Here is a 14,791-nt window from a genome sequence, read left to right on the forward strand (position 1 = left end):
GACTGGGGCAAGGCATTACCTGACCCTCTGGCACCTGCAACGATAGGAGCTGTATTCTGACCAAGGAAACTGAGATGTCATCTCTACCTGCCTGGTAGAAGCTATGTATGGAGTCTATTCTGTTTGCAATTAAAGACTAAGAAAAATGGCAACGTCCGCACTCATGGAGGGAAGGACAAAAATGCAATGAGGCCTTTAAAATGAAGATATCCTCCGTATGGTGGAGATGCACAGACTTGGCAAGACCTGCTTCCATTAAACAAGTCCACTCATGCGTGGATTTGCACTGCGTGCATTTTGTGCTGCTACATACAGAAGTCACACAGTTCTCATGGGACTAGTAGTGTCTTCAAGGTGAGTTGCACCTCTCCAAGATTGGGATGGAGAGAGACCATGGAGCCTATGGTAATGTGTAGTAACAAAGTTGGAAAAGTAAAAGCAGAGCAAGTGTTGGCTCCTGGTAGCTTTGCTGAGGACGAATAGGGATACCCTGCAAGAACCAAAGCATTGTTTTCAAGGGAAGGAAGAGAGCTGCACAGTTCCTGTCCTGTTCTGGTCAGACATTACATGCAAACAGAAGGCTGTGGTAAGGCACAGTCTAAAATCCTGCCTCTTGCAGCTTTTACTTGTTGTGAATGGCCCAGTCCAGTGGCTCAGTGTGGTGCCCAAGAAAGAGGTAGGAGGAGTGTCTGAGATGCTTTCCTAGAGGCAGTTCCTGCCCCTGCCTGAGGAGTGCTATAATGCTGTTTCCAACAGGTTTGACACATGTGGTCCATTTCTCTTGATCCCCCACCAGTGTGGACAACTGGTACTCTCTTTCTGTAGCATCAAAACTTAACCACACTCTCCTCCTTTATGAATCTCAAGTGAAATAGTAAAATACCTTTCAGTCGCTTATAAATAATGTGCCGTGACTCCCCACAGGTGGGAAGAGCAGTACAGTCTGTGCTCCATTACCAGGGCTAAAAGACACCCTGCTGCAGAAGAAACTGAGGAGTATGGGGTACAAATGCCCCAGTGATTTTAAAAGCAGCTCCACTCTGGTCCAAGAAGTCTTGCTAGTGCTGCTGGAGCACTGCCCCTGGAACTGTGACAGTTCTCACGTCCCTGCCCCTGTCCCACTGGCCCAAACCTCAGCCTCTCCAGGAGGTGTGGAGAGGCGGCACTGAGACTGGGGCAGGCAGCGCAGGCTCTGTGCCCTCCTCTCCCTCTGAGCACAAGGCCAGGACCGCCCATTTCAAGTCAAGTTAGAAACTTGAGTTAAGACTCATGCTAGCTCTGTGGGGTGGTGTGTTCCCCTTCCCAGAGGCAGAGCATGGAGGCACATGAACTGTCCATTCCAAAAAGCCAGCAGCAGGGCCAGCAAAATTTGTCAGCTCAGACTTCCAGCTCTGCAAAAGGAACCATATCCACCCTTCACATCTAAGTTTGTCCCAGGAGGAGGTTGCTGTGCCCACAGAGCCCAGGGTGCATCCATCACCAGGTTGGAAGCAACACTCTCTCCAGCACAGATATCTGCAACTTAGATTATTTGACCAGAGGTAATTGAAAGCTGACTGTATGTGGTCATGTAATGACAGACTGTATCACAACACATGTGTGCAAGGATGACAAGTCAAGGTCAAGTGGGCAAACTTATGCTAATATTTCCTTGCTGTGGAAGGCCTGCATTTGCAGCCACTTGGCTCTCCTTTTACGGTAGCTCTTTCTGTGGTATCTGCTCTGCATATTTACCACCAATAATTTACAGTTTATGTTCAGATTTCATGCCTCCTCATTAGGCACGTTCAGTTTTCAGGACTGCATGTGAGCAAGCTCAGCTGTCCTGCATCTGAAACAGTGCTCCTTGTCTGACTAGAACCCAGATTTTGCCAACACCTTCTAAGAATCTGGGTGCCCAAGTGCATCCACTTGACTTCAGAGGGTGCTGTATCCACTGCAGTGCCCTGAGAGGTGACAGTGGTGGCCAGGCACCAGCCTCCTGCAGTGGTCGGGCCTTGCTGATTTGGGTTCCTTTTGCCCCTCTCTGCATCTTTTCCATCTTCTTCGCACCTGAGCAGTGCTCCCGCCGGAGGGGAGACAGGCTGGGGCAGAGCGGGAGGGGCAGAGGAAAAGAGTCGCCCCGGCCGGGCCGAGGTCTGCCCGGAGCAGCTGCCCCCATCTGCCAGGGTCCCCCGGCTCCCCTGCCGGTGCGGCGCGGCGGACCCTGCAGCGCCTCCCCGCGGCGGCGGCCGCTCAGCACCGCCCCGGTCCCCGGCCCCCGCCCCACCGCTCTCTCTCCCGGGCGGGAGGTTCCGCGGATCGCTCCTCCTCGCGGCCGCGGGATTCCTGTCTCCGGGTTTTCGGGCCGCCCCTTCACACCCGCCGCCGGAGCGGGACGGCGTGCGAGCGAGCGAGGCGGCGCGGATGCGCCCCGGCTGCCCGCGGCGGCAGCGGCAGCAGCAGCAGCAGCAGCGGCGGATGCTCGGCGGCGCGGCGGCCGCTCCGCAGCCCAGGAGCCCCGCGGGGTGAGAGAGCGACGCGATGAGCCGCCCGCCGGCGGCTGCCCGCGAGTGACGGCGGTGGGGCAAGGAGCGGCGGCGTGGAGGAGGAGGAGGAGGGCAGCGATCTCCGCTAGTGCCCGCGGGAGCCCGGGAGAGCCCCGACCGAGGGTTCAGCCATGCCCTTCGCCAAGCGGACCGTGGAGCCGCAGCGGCTGTGCCGGCGGCAACCCGCCGCCTCCGTGTTGGAGGAGAGCTGGGGCGCGGAGCCGCCGCTGCGGGACCCGCCGCCGGAGGAGCCGGGAACGGCGGGCGAGGGCTCGGAGGCGGCCGGCGGCGGGGAGAAGGAGGCGGCGGCGGTGCTGATGGTGCTGGACCTCTGCTCGGTCAGCAACGTGGCCCTTTCGCGGATCCTCCGGCAGCTCTCCGACGTGGCCCGGCATGCCTGCACCCTCTTCCAGGAGGTCGAGGCTGACATCCAGGGCACCCACCGCCGCGTCCGAGCGCTGCACGGTCGCATCGCCGGTCTCCAGGGCGCTGTGCGCGGCCTCGACCCCAAGCAGGAGGCAGTGCGTAAGTACCGCGGGATGGGCCGGACCGGGGCGCCCGGCGGGGGAAGCCACACCCCGGTAGCCCGCCGTGCAAAGTTTGGGGTAGGAGCCGATGGGAAAGGTGCCCCGGCGGCAGGGTGGGAAGGGACCGTGCTGTGCCGGGGGAACGCGGGTCGGGTCGGTGGGCGCCGCGGTGATGCCGGCAGGAGGGATGATGTCAGTGGTTTGTGCCTTACGTAAGGAGCTGCCTGGCGAGGCTCTCGGGGCGCATCTTCTGCAGCCGAGGGTTTGGCCGTGAAGGAGGCCGGGGTCTGTCTGCGGCGACCCGGAGGATGGTGGGGATAGACATGATCCCCCGTCCCCGGGCATCTATGGGTTTTCTCCCTTTGCCTGCCTGTCCCCCTTCCCGGATGGGTTTGTCGTCCCCTTAGAAGTGTCACTGACTTCCTGATCGAAATTTTAAGCTCTTAAGTAGAAATAATAAAGCTGCTTCGTCGTTAACCAACTTTCAGGGCCATAAAATAAGGAAGTTTGGTTAATGACTTCTTTCTGTTTAAAGAGTGGCCCTGAAGAGCCGGCGGGGGGGCGGAGAGGGGAGGGGAGGGAAGAAAAAGATCAAGGCAATATGCGATTTATGTTATGAGCAGTAAGTGCTTGAATCCTGCTTCTTCTTCACCCGAACTGTAACAGCGGTGACAGGCTCCGTAGTCCTAACAGCTGCTGATTTCTGCTGAATATGTCTCCTGTTCACAGCATTGTAATGATTTCGTACTCTCACTGGCGCATATGTTTCCTGAGCGCTTGCGAATATGTATTTTTTTGATAGGTAGGGCTGTGGATTGGAATTCTAGAATAACAGAGGTTGGTGTTGATCCTGTTCTCTTAATATCTGGTTTAGGAAAAGTGATAGCTTCCAGGGAGAGTTTGGCTTAGTTTTTGCCTTCTGCTGTTCCTCTCTAGATCTCGAGTACCTTCAGTAAGCACAGTGAAGTAAGTTTACACTGGGGTAGATGAGAACATGCCCTCTTATAGGTGTTTTTAATGAACGTGCCATTTAAAAAATTGTGCTCTGGGTTTTCTCCCCTTTGGAGGGGTGTGGAAATATAAGTCACTCTTTTAGGATCACTGAAGCTGTACTGATTAACAGAATCAAGCCTAAGTATTCAGCAGTATTTAAACTAAATCTTCGGCAGCTATAGAGTGACTTTGCTGGTGATATATTAATACACATCAACCGTAGATCAGACCGAGGGAGGCTTTCTGTGATTTCAGGACGAGCGTGCAATCAGAGCAGAGTGCTGGGCTGTGATTGGAAACTGTGGTGAGAAGCAAGCTTGGCCAATGTAGTGAGGGAACTGTCTGAGGAAATGAAACTCTTTGTATCACATTCTCATCTGTAAGTCTTTTGAGCTGAGTAACTAACTGTGGGTATACGCTAATGTAAGTGAGAGCAGAGCTTAGCCTTTCTAATCTGTATGGCTTTTTTTCTTTCTGGATTGTGCAAATGCAGCTTGTTTTCAAATCACAGTGCAAAACCTTGATACTGCAGCACAATTATGTCATGCACTTAATTAGAGAGTCTGGCTTTCCCCCTGTGATGATAAATGCAGAATCCGCTTCTTTGGTGCTCTTCTGTTTTCTTTTAAATCCTTCTTTCTTTAGGATGGGAGACACTTTTGATCATGATCTTCCCCGTGTCTGCCTGCTGTTCCTCTTCCCTCCTGTATAATGTACAGCAGAGTGGCACTGATAGAGCTGTGGATGTCCCTCGGTCTGGCCAGCCAAGGGCTCTTCCACAGTGCTGGGCTTTGCCACTATCCATCCTCCCATAGGCGTGTGTCTCTCTTCCAGCTACACAGCTACTCACAGGCACATCGCCCAGTCCTCATCACTTCTCTCCATGCAGTGCTGTGCATTATGTGCTTTAAAGTCTCCATACCGACCCAATGTGTGTGAGCAGACAACTTCTTTGCATGCTCCGGCTGCTTTTATTCCCCATCCAGTGTTGGACCAGCACAACTGCATTTACATAGCTCTATGTCTGAATGTCTCAGCTGAGACCTGGACCTGAACAGCACCATTCTGCACATCTCCTCACATCCCCCAAATCCATACATGTCCACAGCAACACCTCCCTTTGGCCTCCAGACTGCTCACTGTTCCAAGGGCCAGATAAAACTGCATAGCGGTGAACTGCCCATCCTCGTTGTAGTATATAATCATAGCATGATGTCTCCTTTATGGGCTGACACCTTCTGCTTTATTATTACTTTCAGTAAGACTATGCTAATGTTTGTTTTAAGCATGAAGTGCCTACAAAATTAACTCCTGACTGTGTTGCACTCAAAGCACTGCACCCAGTTGTTCTTTTGAAACCAAAGAACAATTGCAGGTGGTCACAGGTCTGCCCAGGAGCTTACCAGCATCACACTAAGGCATACTGACTTCTACCTGCTCTGGCAAACATCAGCATGATAAGGTGGCCTCTGGGCTGTCTTTTGGCTGTCCAGCCCAAATGACACATCTGAGAATAACCAAGAACTGGCTGGAGTTTTGGACTTGCACTACAAGGAGCGAGTTGGTGACCAGTATGCAGCCACTGCACCCATGGTATGACTGAAATGGTCACATAGAGCTTGTTACATATCAGGAGTCTGGAGGTGCTGGGCAGCTTGGCACATTGACCAAGATGCTGTGTACAGTATGTTAGGTCCACAACAGTTCAGCCCAAGAACATGCTTTTTAAGGACTCAGTTTAAAACTACTAGGGTACCTTGCCACAGTGAGATATTCTTGATGTTCTAACACCAAGTGCAGCACAGTGATTTGAGAATAATGCTACCAGACATGCCCTAGATACTGAGCTGTGACATTGGAAGGCCTTTTTCTCTGTGCCTCATAAGGCAGCTGGATTCTGAGATTCCCTTGTGAAGGCATAGGCTGGGTGAGGAAAAGGAAATAATGGGCTAATGCCATCTCAGGAACTACTGGAGCCAGTGGTTAGTAAGGCATCCCTACCTCCATTCCTTGGTCAGAATGCTATTCCTTGGCAATCGCAGAGATGATACCAAGGGGAAGGGGAGCAGGAAAGGAGCTTTCTTGAAAATAGCATACTGTACAGTTTAGCATGTTATATTTTATATTGAAAGTTATATATTGTTGCATTAGAATAAAACATCTATGTTGGGCTCCGGGAATATTAACAGAAAATTGAAATTAATTAAAAACGACATTTTTCCAGTAATGCTTATCATTACTGCTGTCATTTTCATGAGGCATTAACATTCTCAACTATGTTGCTATTGAAGTGGTGAACATTTGCAAGACTGTGTATGCTTTGCTTCACGAAAGTACTTAAGCTCCTCTGCTGAGCTACTGGTGAGGATATTTACCTATGTGTTGCTCTTTTGTTTTTGGCACTGTTCAGAAAGTGTGATTCGAAAAATCTTGTTAGGCACAATAAAGGATTGATTCTGGACAGTCACAAGCAGGTCATCTTCAAAAACTCAAGGTCTCTCGCCTCTGCCTTCCCAGATGCTGCTTGTCCTTTCATCTTTCTTATAAGCCTCTGGCCAGCTAGCATCTTGCAAATATGAATCCTTCCCCACCCTCTGACTGGAAGAGAAACAAGGGTGAGAAATGTTTTCCTACTCAGCTCCTAAACTAACTACTTTGCCCTTCTGCCACTCCAAGTACTTTACTGCTTTTCATCATGAGCAGCTCCAGGGTCTGCTTCTAAAGCAGAGCCATGTGGGAATAACATGATTGTTGTCAGTCTGGCAGTTGCTTAGGGTTTGCTTATTGCCTGCAGGAGAACTGAGCAGTGTGGTACTGCCCAGTTTTATTATTAGATGCTTGATTATCTTGGTAATACAGAAGTGTAGGAGAAGTGCTGGATTTGTGTGTAGACTCAGGTCTCGATGCCTCTCCTGTTATTTGGAAAGATGATTTCTCAGTCTAGGGGACTACAGATCTGGCAGTCTAAGTGGAATATTGTACTTTTCAGAAACTGGTGATGTAAGCCATCTTGCTTTCTGAATAATCAGCAATGACCGGGCAGCAGATTTTGAAAGCCCTATTTAACAAGATCCTCTTTGCACCCTGGCATCCCGGAGAATTCCACACATTCCAGGCTTTTTTTTTTTCTGAAAGCATCAATGTGTTACCAGTAGCCAGTCTTTCTAAACGCTGTATCGTTTCCAGAGGTTGCCTGCTATATCTTCATTGCTCCACTTTTCCATTCCTGATTTTCCTCCGTGCTTGCAGTCAGTGATCCAGCTGCTCAGAAGTGTGGGGATCTCCCAGGTTACTCGGCTCTTCAGAGGCCCCCAGATCTCTGCAGTGAGCTCCCCTGTAGGTTTCTCTTCTTTCCTAAAGTGTCAGTATTGAGATAAAAAAGACAGCTGTGAACAGGTTCGTTATCATTTTAAGCTCTGCATTAATTTATTCTGTTTGTTTGAAGTATGTTACTGAGAACAGCCTGGCTAGTTTCACTTTTGCTTTTAGTCTGTTTCATCATACTTTTTAAGTGGTTTTGTTTTGATTTTGTCTGGTTTAGAGTTTTAGGGAGTGGTGTGTGGTGGTGCCTTTTTTTTTTGCACCCTGATATAATGCTCTTCTGTTTGGGTTTTGAGCACCACAGGGAAATGTTTAATCCATTGTAAGGTTTTTATGTGCCTTCTGCCACAATCCTGTAATTTTAAAAAAAAATATGTTGGACCCAAAGCTCATCAGATAATTACTCTCCTCCTTGTCTTAGTATACTGAAGGCTCAATCCCTGCTGAAATGGAATGTAGAAACCTTAATGCTTCCATGTCAGGATACAGCTGCATTTTAAGGACATCCCAGGCTTTTGGTGAGCAGAGATCTTCAGGCAGGTACATAAGACCTTGGGAGTCTCAGTGCCATATTGAAAGAAAAAAGAAGCAAGGGGAAGTTCAGTAGATAAGTGAGCGCTTTATCCCAGCTTCACAAAATCTTCAAGAATTTAAAGTTCCATATTCATTGTATGGATTTTCTGTTGCACTGAGGCACAACTGTAGACTTCCATGGGTTGGATATATTTACATAAAAATATTTTGAATACTGCTGGAGACAAATAAGAACAGATTTCTAGCTTCCTTTAATTCTGTATTATAGTGCTTTATAGTGTATAAGCATATCCAACTGTAAGTGTAGTTAAAGTTTTAGAGGTACACACTAATGTAACCCAGGGGACATGAGGCACAAGGGTGTATTCAGAGCTATCTTTGTACATTGAAATCCTATTAATTGGCAAAGCCTTGTTGAGTGCAGAATAAAACCAGAAGAAAGGCAATTGTATGCTGGATGTAGTAATTCATCACCCTCATGGTTGTGTCCTGCACCTGCCCAAATGAAATGACACATCCTCTTCACTTGTCATTTTGGAAAAGAAAGAAAGGCTTTTGGCTTTAGTTGCTAGCTGCGTTTTTTGGGGGGTTGTGCTGGTTGCTGTGTACTTGTTCATGTTAGAGAACTCGCCTCTCTGATGCACTTGACTGTAGTTTGCTCTTGAATGCAAATAACCCAAGTTGTGGGTGTGGGAAAGTTGGAGAACTTCATCAGTGCTCAGCTTCTTCTAAATGCAGAGGGTTGATGGCAAGTTAGCAGAGTCGAAAGGAGCAAGAGGCCAAAGCATCCGCTTTCCTGCTTACCTTTACTGCTGTCAGAACAACAAAGGAACAGAGGAAGAAAAACCTGCTCATGTAAGCATCCCATACCTTACCGCAACATTAGCTAGAGCACCATTAGATAAGAGTACTGTCACTTAGGAGAAAGATTCCTTATCTTTGTTTACAGAATAGCAAAAGAAGACCTTCTACACAAGAATGGGACCATTCAGAGGCTGGGCCTGAGATATTTTTTTCTCATCCATTTAGTATGTAATAGAGGGTAACAGGAAGGAATTTGTGAGGTGGCTTTGGCAGGGGTGTGATGCTTTGGAACTTGTCATCTTCAGTCACATTGGCTTGTGGAAAGCAAACTCCAGCCTCTTTGCAGATAAAAGCAGTGTGTAAAATCCTTTGTCCTGCAGAGGTCAGTGAGACTTTTGGTGGAAAGACTCTGAGAGCCCAGTGCTCAGGTAGACTCCCTGGCCTTTATCTGGCACAGCCTGATAACAGATGAATAGCAGACAGCTGTGATTTTCCTCTGAAGCCACTCCCTGCTATATAGATGTAAATCTTCAGAAATTTTGCTGAATCTCATTTACTTGGCCTTGCATTGGTATATTAATAGTATAGAAGGCCTTTGCCATTCTATAGCGTCTTGCTTTTCATCCCACGACTGGTACTTAAACTGATGTAACAGGTTTGAACTGCTTGGGCATTTTGTTGCTAGATGGCAAGCCTGCCAGTCAAAAGGCCTGATATCCAAACATATTCAAAGCTGAATTCGCACCTCACTGCAGCTATATAGCTGCGTAATCTCATCATAATCATTAGTGGAATTTCTTCCTTGTTCATACTCCAGAGCCAAGCAAGGGTCTCCAGTGGGTTTATTAGAAATCCTGGTGGAGATGGGTTAACTCATTTAGGACCAATGAGATCTTCTTTATGCAGGAGTAAAATTGCAGAGAAGATAGAATCAGGCCCGTAAGAGACTTAGACTTACTATGGATCTGATGGTTTAACAAATATATCCAACAGCCCATTTGAAACTCCATGCTTCTATATAAAAACCTTTATAATTTGATGTATGTGTTCATACAGAAACATAAGGTGAGTTTTCCAGTGAAATCAATGGAGTAATTTCTACTTCTGGTTAGTTCCCTTGCTGATACAGGAGAGATGTGGAGATTAAGAAATAAGCGGACTCTGAAAACTTACTGAGGGCATGTGGAAGTCATTCACCTGTTGATTTAGATGCATAAAAGATGGTAGTTTCCCTTTGTGAAAGATTAAAGACCTGGAGTGTTTCCAAAACACTCTTGCGTAGTTTTCAAATGTTCTTGGACTGAGGGAAGGACTTTCAGGAAGCACATAGAAATACCCAGTGCAACGGTGCCACTCAGCTGCTCTTCTGGATCAGCAGAATCAGGTCTTGTTGACATTCCTGATGTAGGTTTACCTGTTTGTTCTGTGGCTTCAGTTTCAAGGATCAGATTGTGGCTGGTCTGGTAGAGATATGCAAAGATGGGGAGAAAAGAGGGGCAGCCGGCTCTTACTGCTGCCTGGCGTAAGCTGGTCCCAGCCTCTCCTTGTCCATTCTAGCAAAGGCAGGGTTCTTCGTTGTGGCTCTTTAAAGGCAGCACCTGGCTCTTCCTCTCTCCAAACTGGATAGCAAAAGAGATGGAGTGTAGGGGAGTGCTGGCTGTTTAAAAAAGCCCGTAATCTGACATATTTCCTTCACACGTGCCTGGATTTATTGTACCCAAATCAAGCGGAGACCCCCAGGGAACTCTTAAAAGCAATGTTATGATGCCCAAAGAGGAGAAAAAAAATATGACCAGCTGATGGGAATAATACACACATGCATTTTAAAAGCGTTGTTGCAGGGCTGTGTGGTCTTCTGAGTCAGAGAGCTAGTATTTTCAAAAGCTGCTCTTTCCAATCACTTGATATCTCCATGTAATCAGAGGCTGACATCAGACTCTCGATTGGAACTACTTGAGCTATTAGGCTGTGAAGAGCAGAAACTCTCTGTGTTACTCATTGTGTATGCGGGGGGAAGGTTTTTTCACTTTCTTTGATGTATTAGCATCAAGAGAGGGAGTCTTTGCTTCATTCCTAATTGCTTCTCGTCTTTGAATTTATATACCAATATGTAAGTAACTGCAAAGGGAGATAGCAGAATTTATAAAAAGTTCAAAAAGGCAGGGCTTAGAGCATGATTAAAATAAAAGATAGCATACAGCGTGTGCTGTTTTTAGCTGAAATATCTCCCTAGAATACTTTCCATTTACATTCTCATTATATGTAACTGCTTCAAATGCACTGCTTAGTTTAACAACTGGCATGTTTTTAGGGTAGATTTTATAGTAGATATACACCCACTGTGTTCTTAACTCAAGACTTTAAATTGCAGTATCTGTATTGGACAATCTTTTCTTATACCTTCTTGGCTGAAGGCAGGAAGAAAGCAATAGTGATGGGAACCTAATTAAGCCTATGGTTTAATTACACCAGGAGCTGTGTGCTTGAAATGCCGCTAGACTCAATGAGTGCTGCGTGGCACTGCCACGTTAAGTCCCAGCAGAGAATGACATATTTTTTTTTTAATAGGATCACTGTAATTCTTACAAAGCCACCGTGGTTTTCTCTTTCTTTTCAGCTGCCAAGGCAGTTGGAGTTTGAACTATAGGCACTCAGACCGAGTCCCTGAGAAAGTTCGGAGGAGCTGTCTTGCTAGCGTGTGCATGTGATTAAGGAGAATGAGCATAGGGCGGTGTGTTTGTGCTATAAATATGCATAGCTTCTTCAGGCCTCTACAGCTTTTCCCCCTGCCTTCTCAAAGTTTTTTTGAAGGCACAACTGGGTTCTCTGTGCCTGCTCAATTTTGCCTGCCTTTTTTTTTTTTTAATATTTTTCAAAAAAGGTTTCTATAAGGGTTGTTCTCTTCAGGTGGTCTGTGACAGCCCATGATTGCAGAAATCAGATCTTATTGATGATGAATCTCAGGATAGGCAGCAGTAACTCACTTTGATGCTCAAAGGCAAACTTTTTCGAAGATGGTGTACATGTTATTCTGCATTCAGTATTTAGTGAGATGTGATAAAGGGTAATTAGATTTTAAGGGAAATGAGAGATTAATTATGATTAAATACATATCACACAAATCAGAGTGGCTCCAAAGAGCAGGTACCAACCAGCTCTAATTTTTTTCCCAGCAAGGTTTGTTTATTTACTTGCAGGAAGAAGAGGGCCAGTTCTTGGCACAGGCATGTTCTTTTCTTTAGCGAAGCAGTTTCTGGTGAAGTGTTGTGTACAGGAGGATAGTCAAGAAATATATAAGGATTTATTTCTTAAAAAGAAAACCATATGTCATGGACTGACCACTGACTTTTGCGTACGCTGGAAGCTACATAGCTCTGCACAGTCCAAGTTTTGAATGCAAGCATTTTTTAAAATTTTTTTTTAACCCTTTTGGTACTTGGGAAGGTGAATTTCTTATACTTATCCAAAAACCTCTTCTGGCTGCACAGCACAGCCTCTGCTGCTTTGAGCTGTGCTAAACACAGCTCCTCTGGCCTTCCTGTACCCCAGCAGTTAACATCATCGCAGAGGCTCCTATCTCAGCATGCTGAAGAGATCTCACCTCCCATCCCATATTGACTCTGTTCTGCTACCATAAGTATTGCTGCAGGAACCTGAAGGCTTGGTCTCTGCTGCATGTTGCCTGAAGCCTTGCACACAGCATGCCAAAGTTAAGTTTTTCCCATAGGATGGATTATTCTGACAACACCATTTTTAGCCTGGTTTCTTATCGAAACAAGCATTAAGGAATAGCACACTCTGTGTGTTTATAGCAGGGGAGGTGGTGGTTACACTTGTGTATTTCATACCAGTCATTCAGAAATTTTATATCTTTTATTCAGGTATGATTTCAACTACATTGCCACAGTGTAAAAATCATAAAAGAGGCTGCCAGGTAAAGGAGAGAACAGACTATTCCAGCTGCATTTGAAAGAAGGGCTTGTTCTTTATTGGACAGTAGAAAATCCACCAGGGAAAGAATCCTATATAAATGTTTCAACCCTATTAAAAAAAAAGTGCTCCAGTTGAAGCTCACATTTTCTTCAATGTGAAAATCAGTCCTTTGCATGACATAAAATCTGGAAAAAAACAGGCTTCATTAGTTCCGCTGCTTGCAAAACTGCTTGTTCTTATTCCTCTTTCCCCTCTAGAATTAGTGATTATTTCTTTTCAATTTTAATCTTTTTTTTTGGAAATGTATGCCTCAAATGACTTTCCTTTTGAGCCATCCTATCCTTCACTCCTCTTTGTGATGGTTTCGCAGGGGATGCAGCTACACTTTTACCTCTGTCTTAATGGCAATGGCAAACCCCCCTCATTGTGAGAAAGAACAGTATTAATTTTTATGACTGTGGTTTATTCTCCATTGATTATCTTTAATGTGATGCTGTCTTGTTCAGTTAATAAACTACTGATAACCTGCTAAGATTTAATTAACCCCCCCCAAACATAACCTGCTTTTAATAGATGTTGTAAATGCATTCATTGTGCCTAGCACATTAAAATCACTGATTTAAGTTCCTTTACTTTCAAATTGCACTCTAGCTGAAATATATTTTGTGGCAATCATCTTGTCATTACTCTGCTAATGGACTAAAATAAGTATCACTACTTCCTGACTTCAGCAATATTTTTTGTCGCCAGTTACAGTTGCCACAGGCTTGATTTAGCCTTGGTGCCCAGGCAGAGGTTGGATAAGCTGTTTTCTGGACAAAATCCTCCTGATGGAGACTAGAAGGTTCACCTGAACTTTTGCTGTTAATTCTTCATAGCTATTAGCTGTTGTGAGTCACTGCCCAGAGCCCACAAGCTCTGTCCCTTTTCAAGCCTGAATGGCAAAGCAATGCTAGTCTTCACGCAGATGTCTCCAGTTTCATTCTTGCTCACTCCTGGACCAGCTGACATGCCCAGGGCAGGGCCGTGGGGCTGGGCCACCACCTGGGACATGGGGCTACCCTGGCAGCAATATATCTGTTATTGGCCAGCTGTGCAGCCTGCACAGCGAGGCAGCAGGGCTGTGGTAAGGCAGCTGTGACCATGGGTTGGCTGCAGATGAAGCTGACTGCTTGTGTCTGGCAGAGGAGGAGGAGAGAGGCTGAAGCAGGCTGGTCCTGTTCTCAGAGTTCTCCTTGATACTTGGCCACCTGTTTAAAGTACGACCCTGGGTATTTGCTCAGCTTGCACTGCCAGACTTTTTAGACACCTCTGTCAATACATGCAGAATTTACAGGGCAATTCTAGATCAGATACAATGATAAAATCATCTGCCTATAGGGACGATAGGGAAATGAGCACCCCTGTTTGAGGAGTGCTGGATCTGTAAATGAGTAAATGGGTTACAGCTCCCTTCGGCAGCTGTAATGTGGCTATTCATTTTTGAAATTGTCCAAGTGGAACTTAACACAAATTATTAATGTAGATTAGAAGTATTTTTCATTTATCTGCTTGTTCCTAAGTGGTGTACTGAAGAACCCAGCAGAATAGCAATTTGTTAAAGGAAATGAGAGGGAGCTGCAAAGTATCACAGCTTGGGGTGATTATTTTTTTGCTTTCTGGAATTTTGTTTCTCACTTGGTTGTGGATCTGACCTGATAAGCAGCACCTTGGACTGTGAGACTAGAGGGTTCTGTTACCGTAAAATAAATGACTGTGTCCAATTTTGTGCAGACCTTTATAAACAATAGTTGAAATAGAAGAGGCTTGGATAGCATCTTCTTCCTCAAAATTCTGTGTGTCACTAGAAAAACCTTTTTATATATCTATATACATAAACACTTAGCTAGATAAAGGAGGAAGACCAGTGGGAAAACTGTACAAGATAATATTGGTCACTGAGGTTATAAAAGCTTAATAAAGGGGAGAATTTTACAGCTACATTAACAGCAACCTGGTCAAACAAGGAAGAAAATATTCTATATTACTCTTCTCATTAAAAAAAGATGAAAATAGAAGTTAATTGATGTCTCTTGTTCTTTCCTTGTTTTGACTTCGTGTCTTCATCCAAACGCATCTTTTGGTTGAGTTCACTTCTTTTCCTGTACCTCT

The 14,791-nt window shown here is 46.0% G+C and overlaps 1 protein-coding gene across 1 annotated transcript in view; it reads left to right on the top strand.

Annotated features, from left to right (window-relative positions):
- Positions 1–2,659: 2,659 nt before the first annotated feature.
- NHS (NHS actin remodeling regulator) overlaps positions 2,660–14,791 on the top strand; it is a gene marked incomplete at its 5' end in the record, with an annotated part of 257,135 nt that continues 245,003 nt past the window's right edge. The window contains one exon of the mRNA XM_080356101.1: positions 2,660–3,053. Coding sequence (XP_080212227.1) covers positions 2,660–3,053 — 394 coding nt within the window. The remainder of the gene's footprint in view (positions 3,054–14,791) is intronic.

The sequence above is a fragment of the Nesoenas mayeri genome (genome assembly GCF_963082525.1).
Source record: "Nesoenas mayeri genome assembly, chromosome: 1".
NCBI classification, from domain to species: domain Eukaryota; kingdom Metazoa; phylum Chordata; class Aves; order Columbiformes; family Columbidae; genus Nesoenas; species Nesoenas mayeri.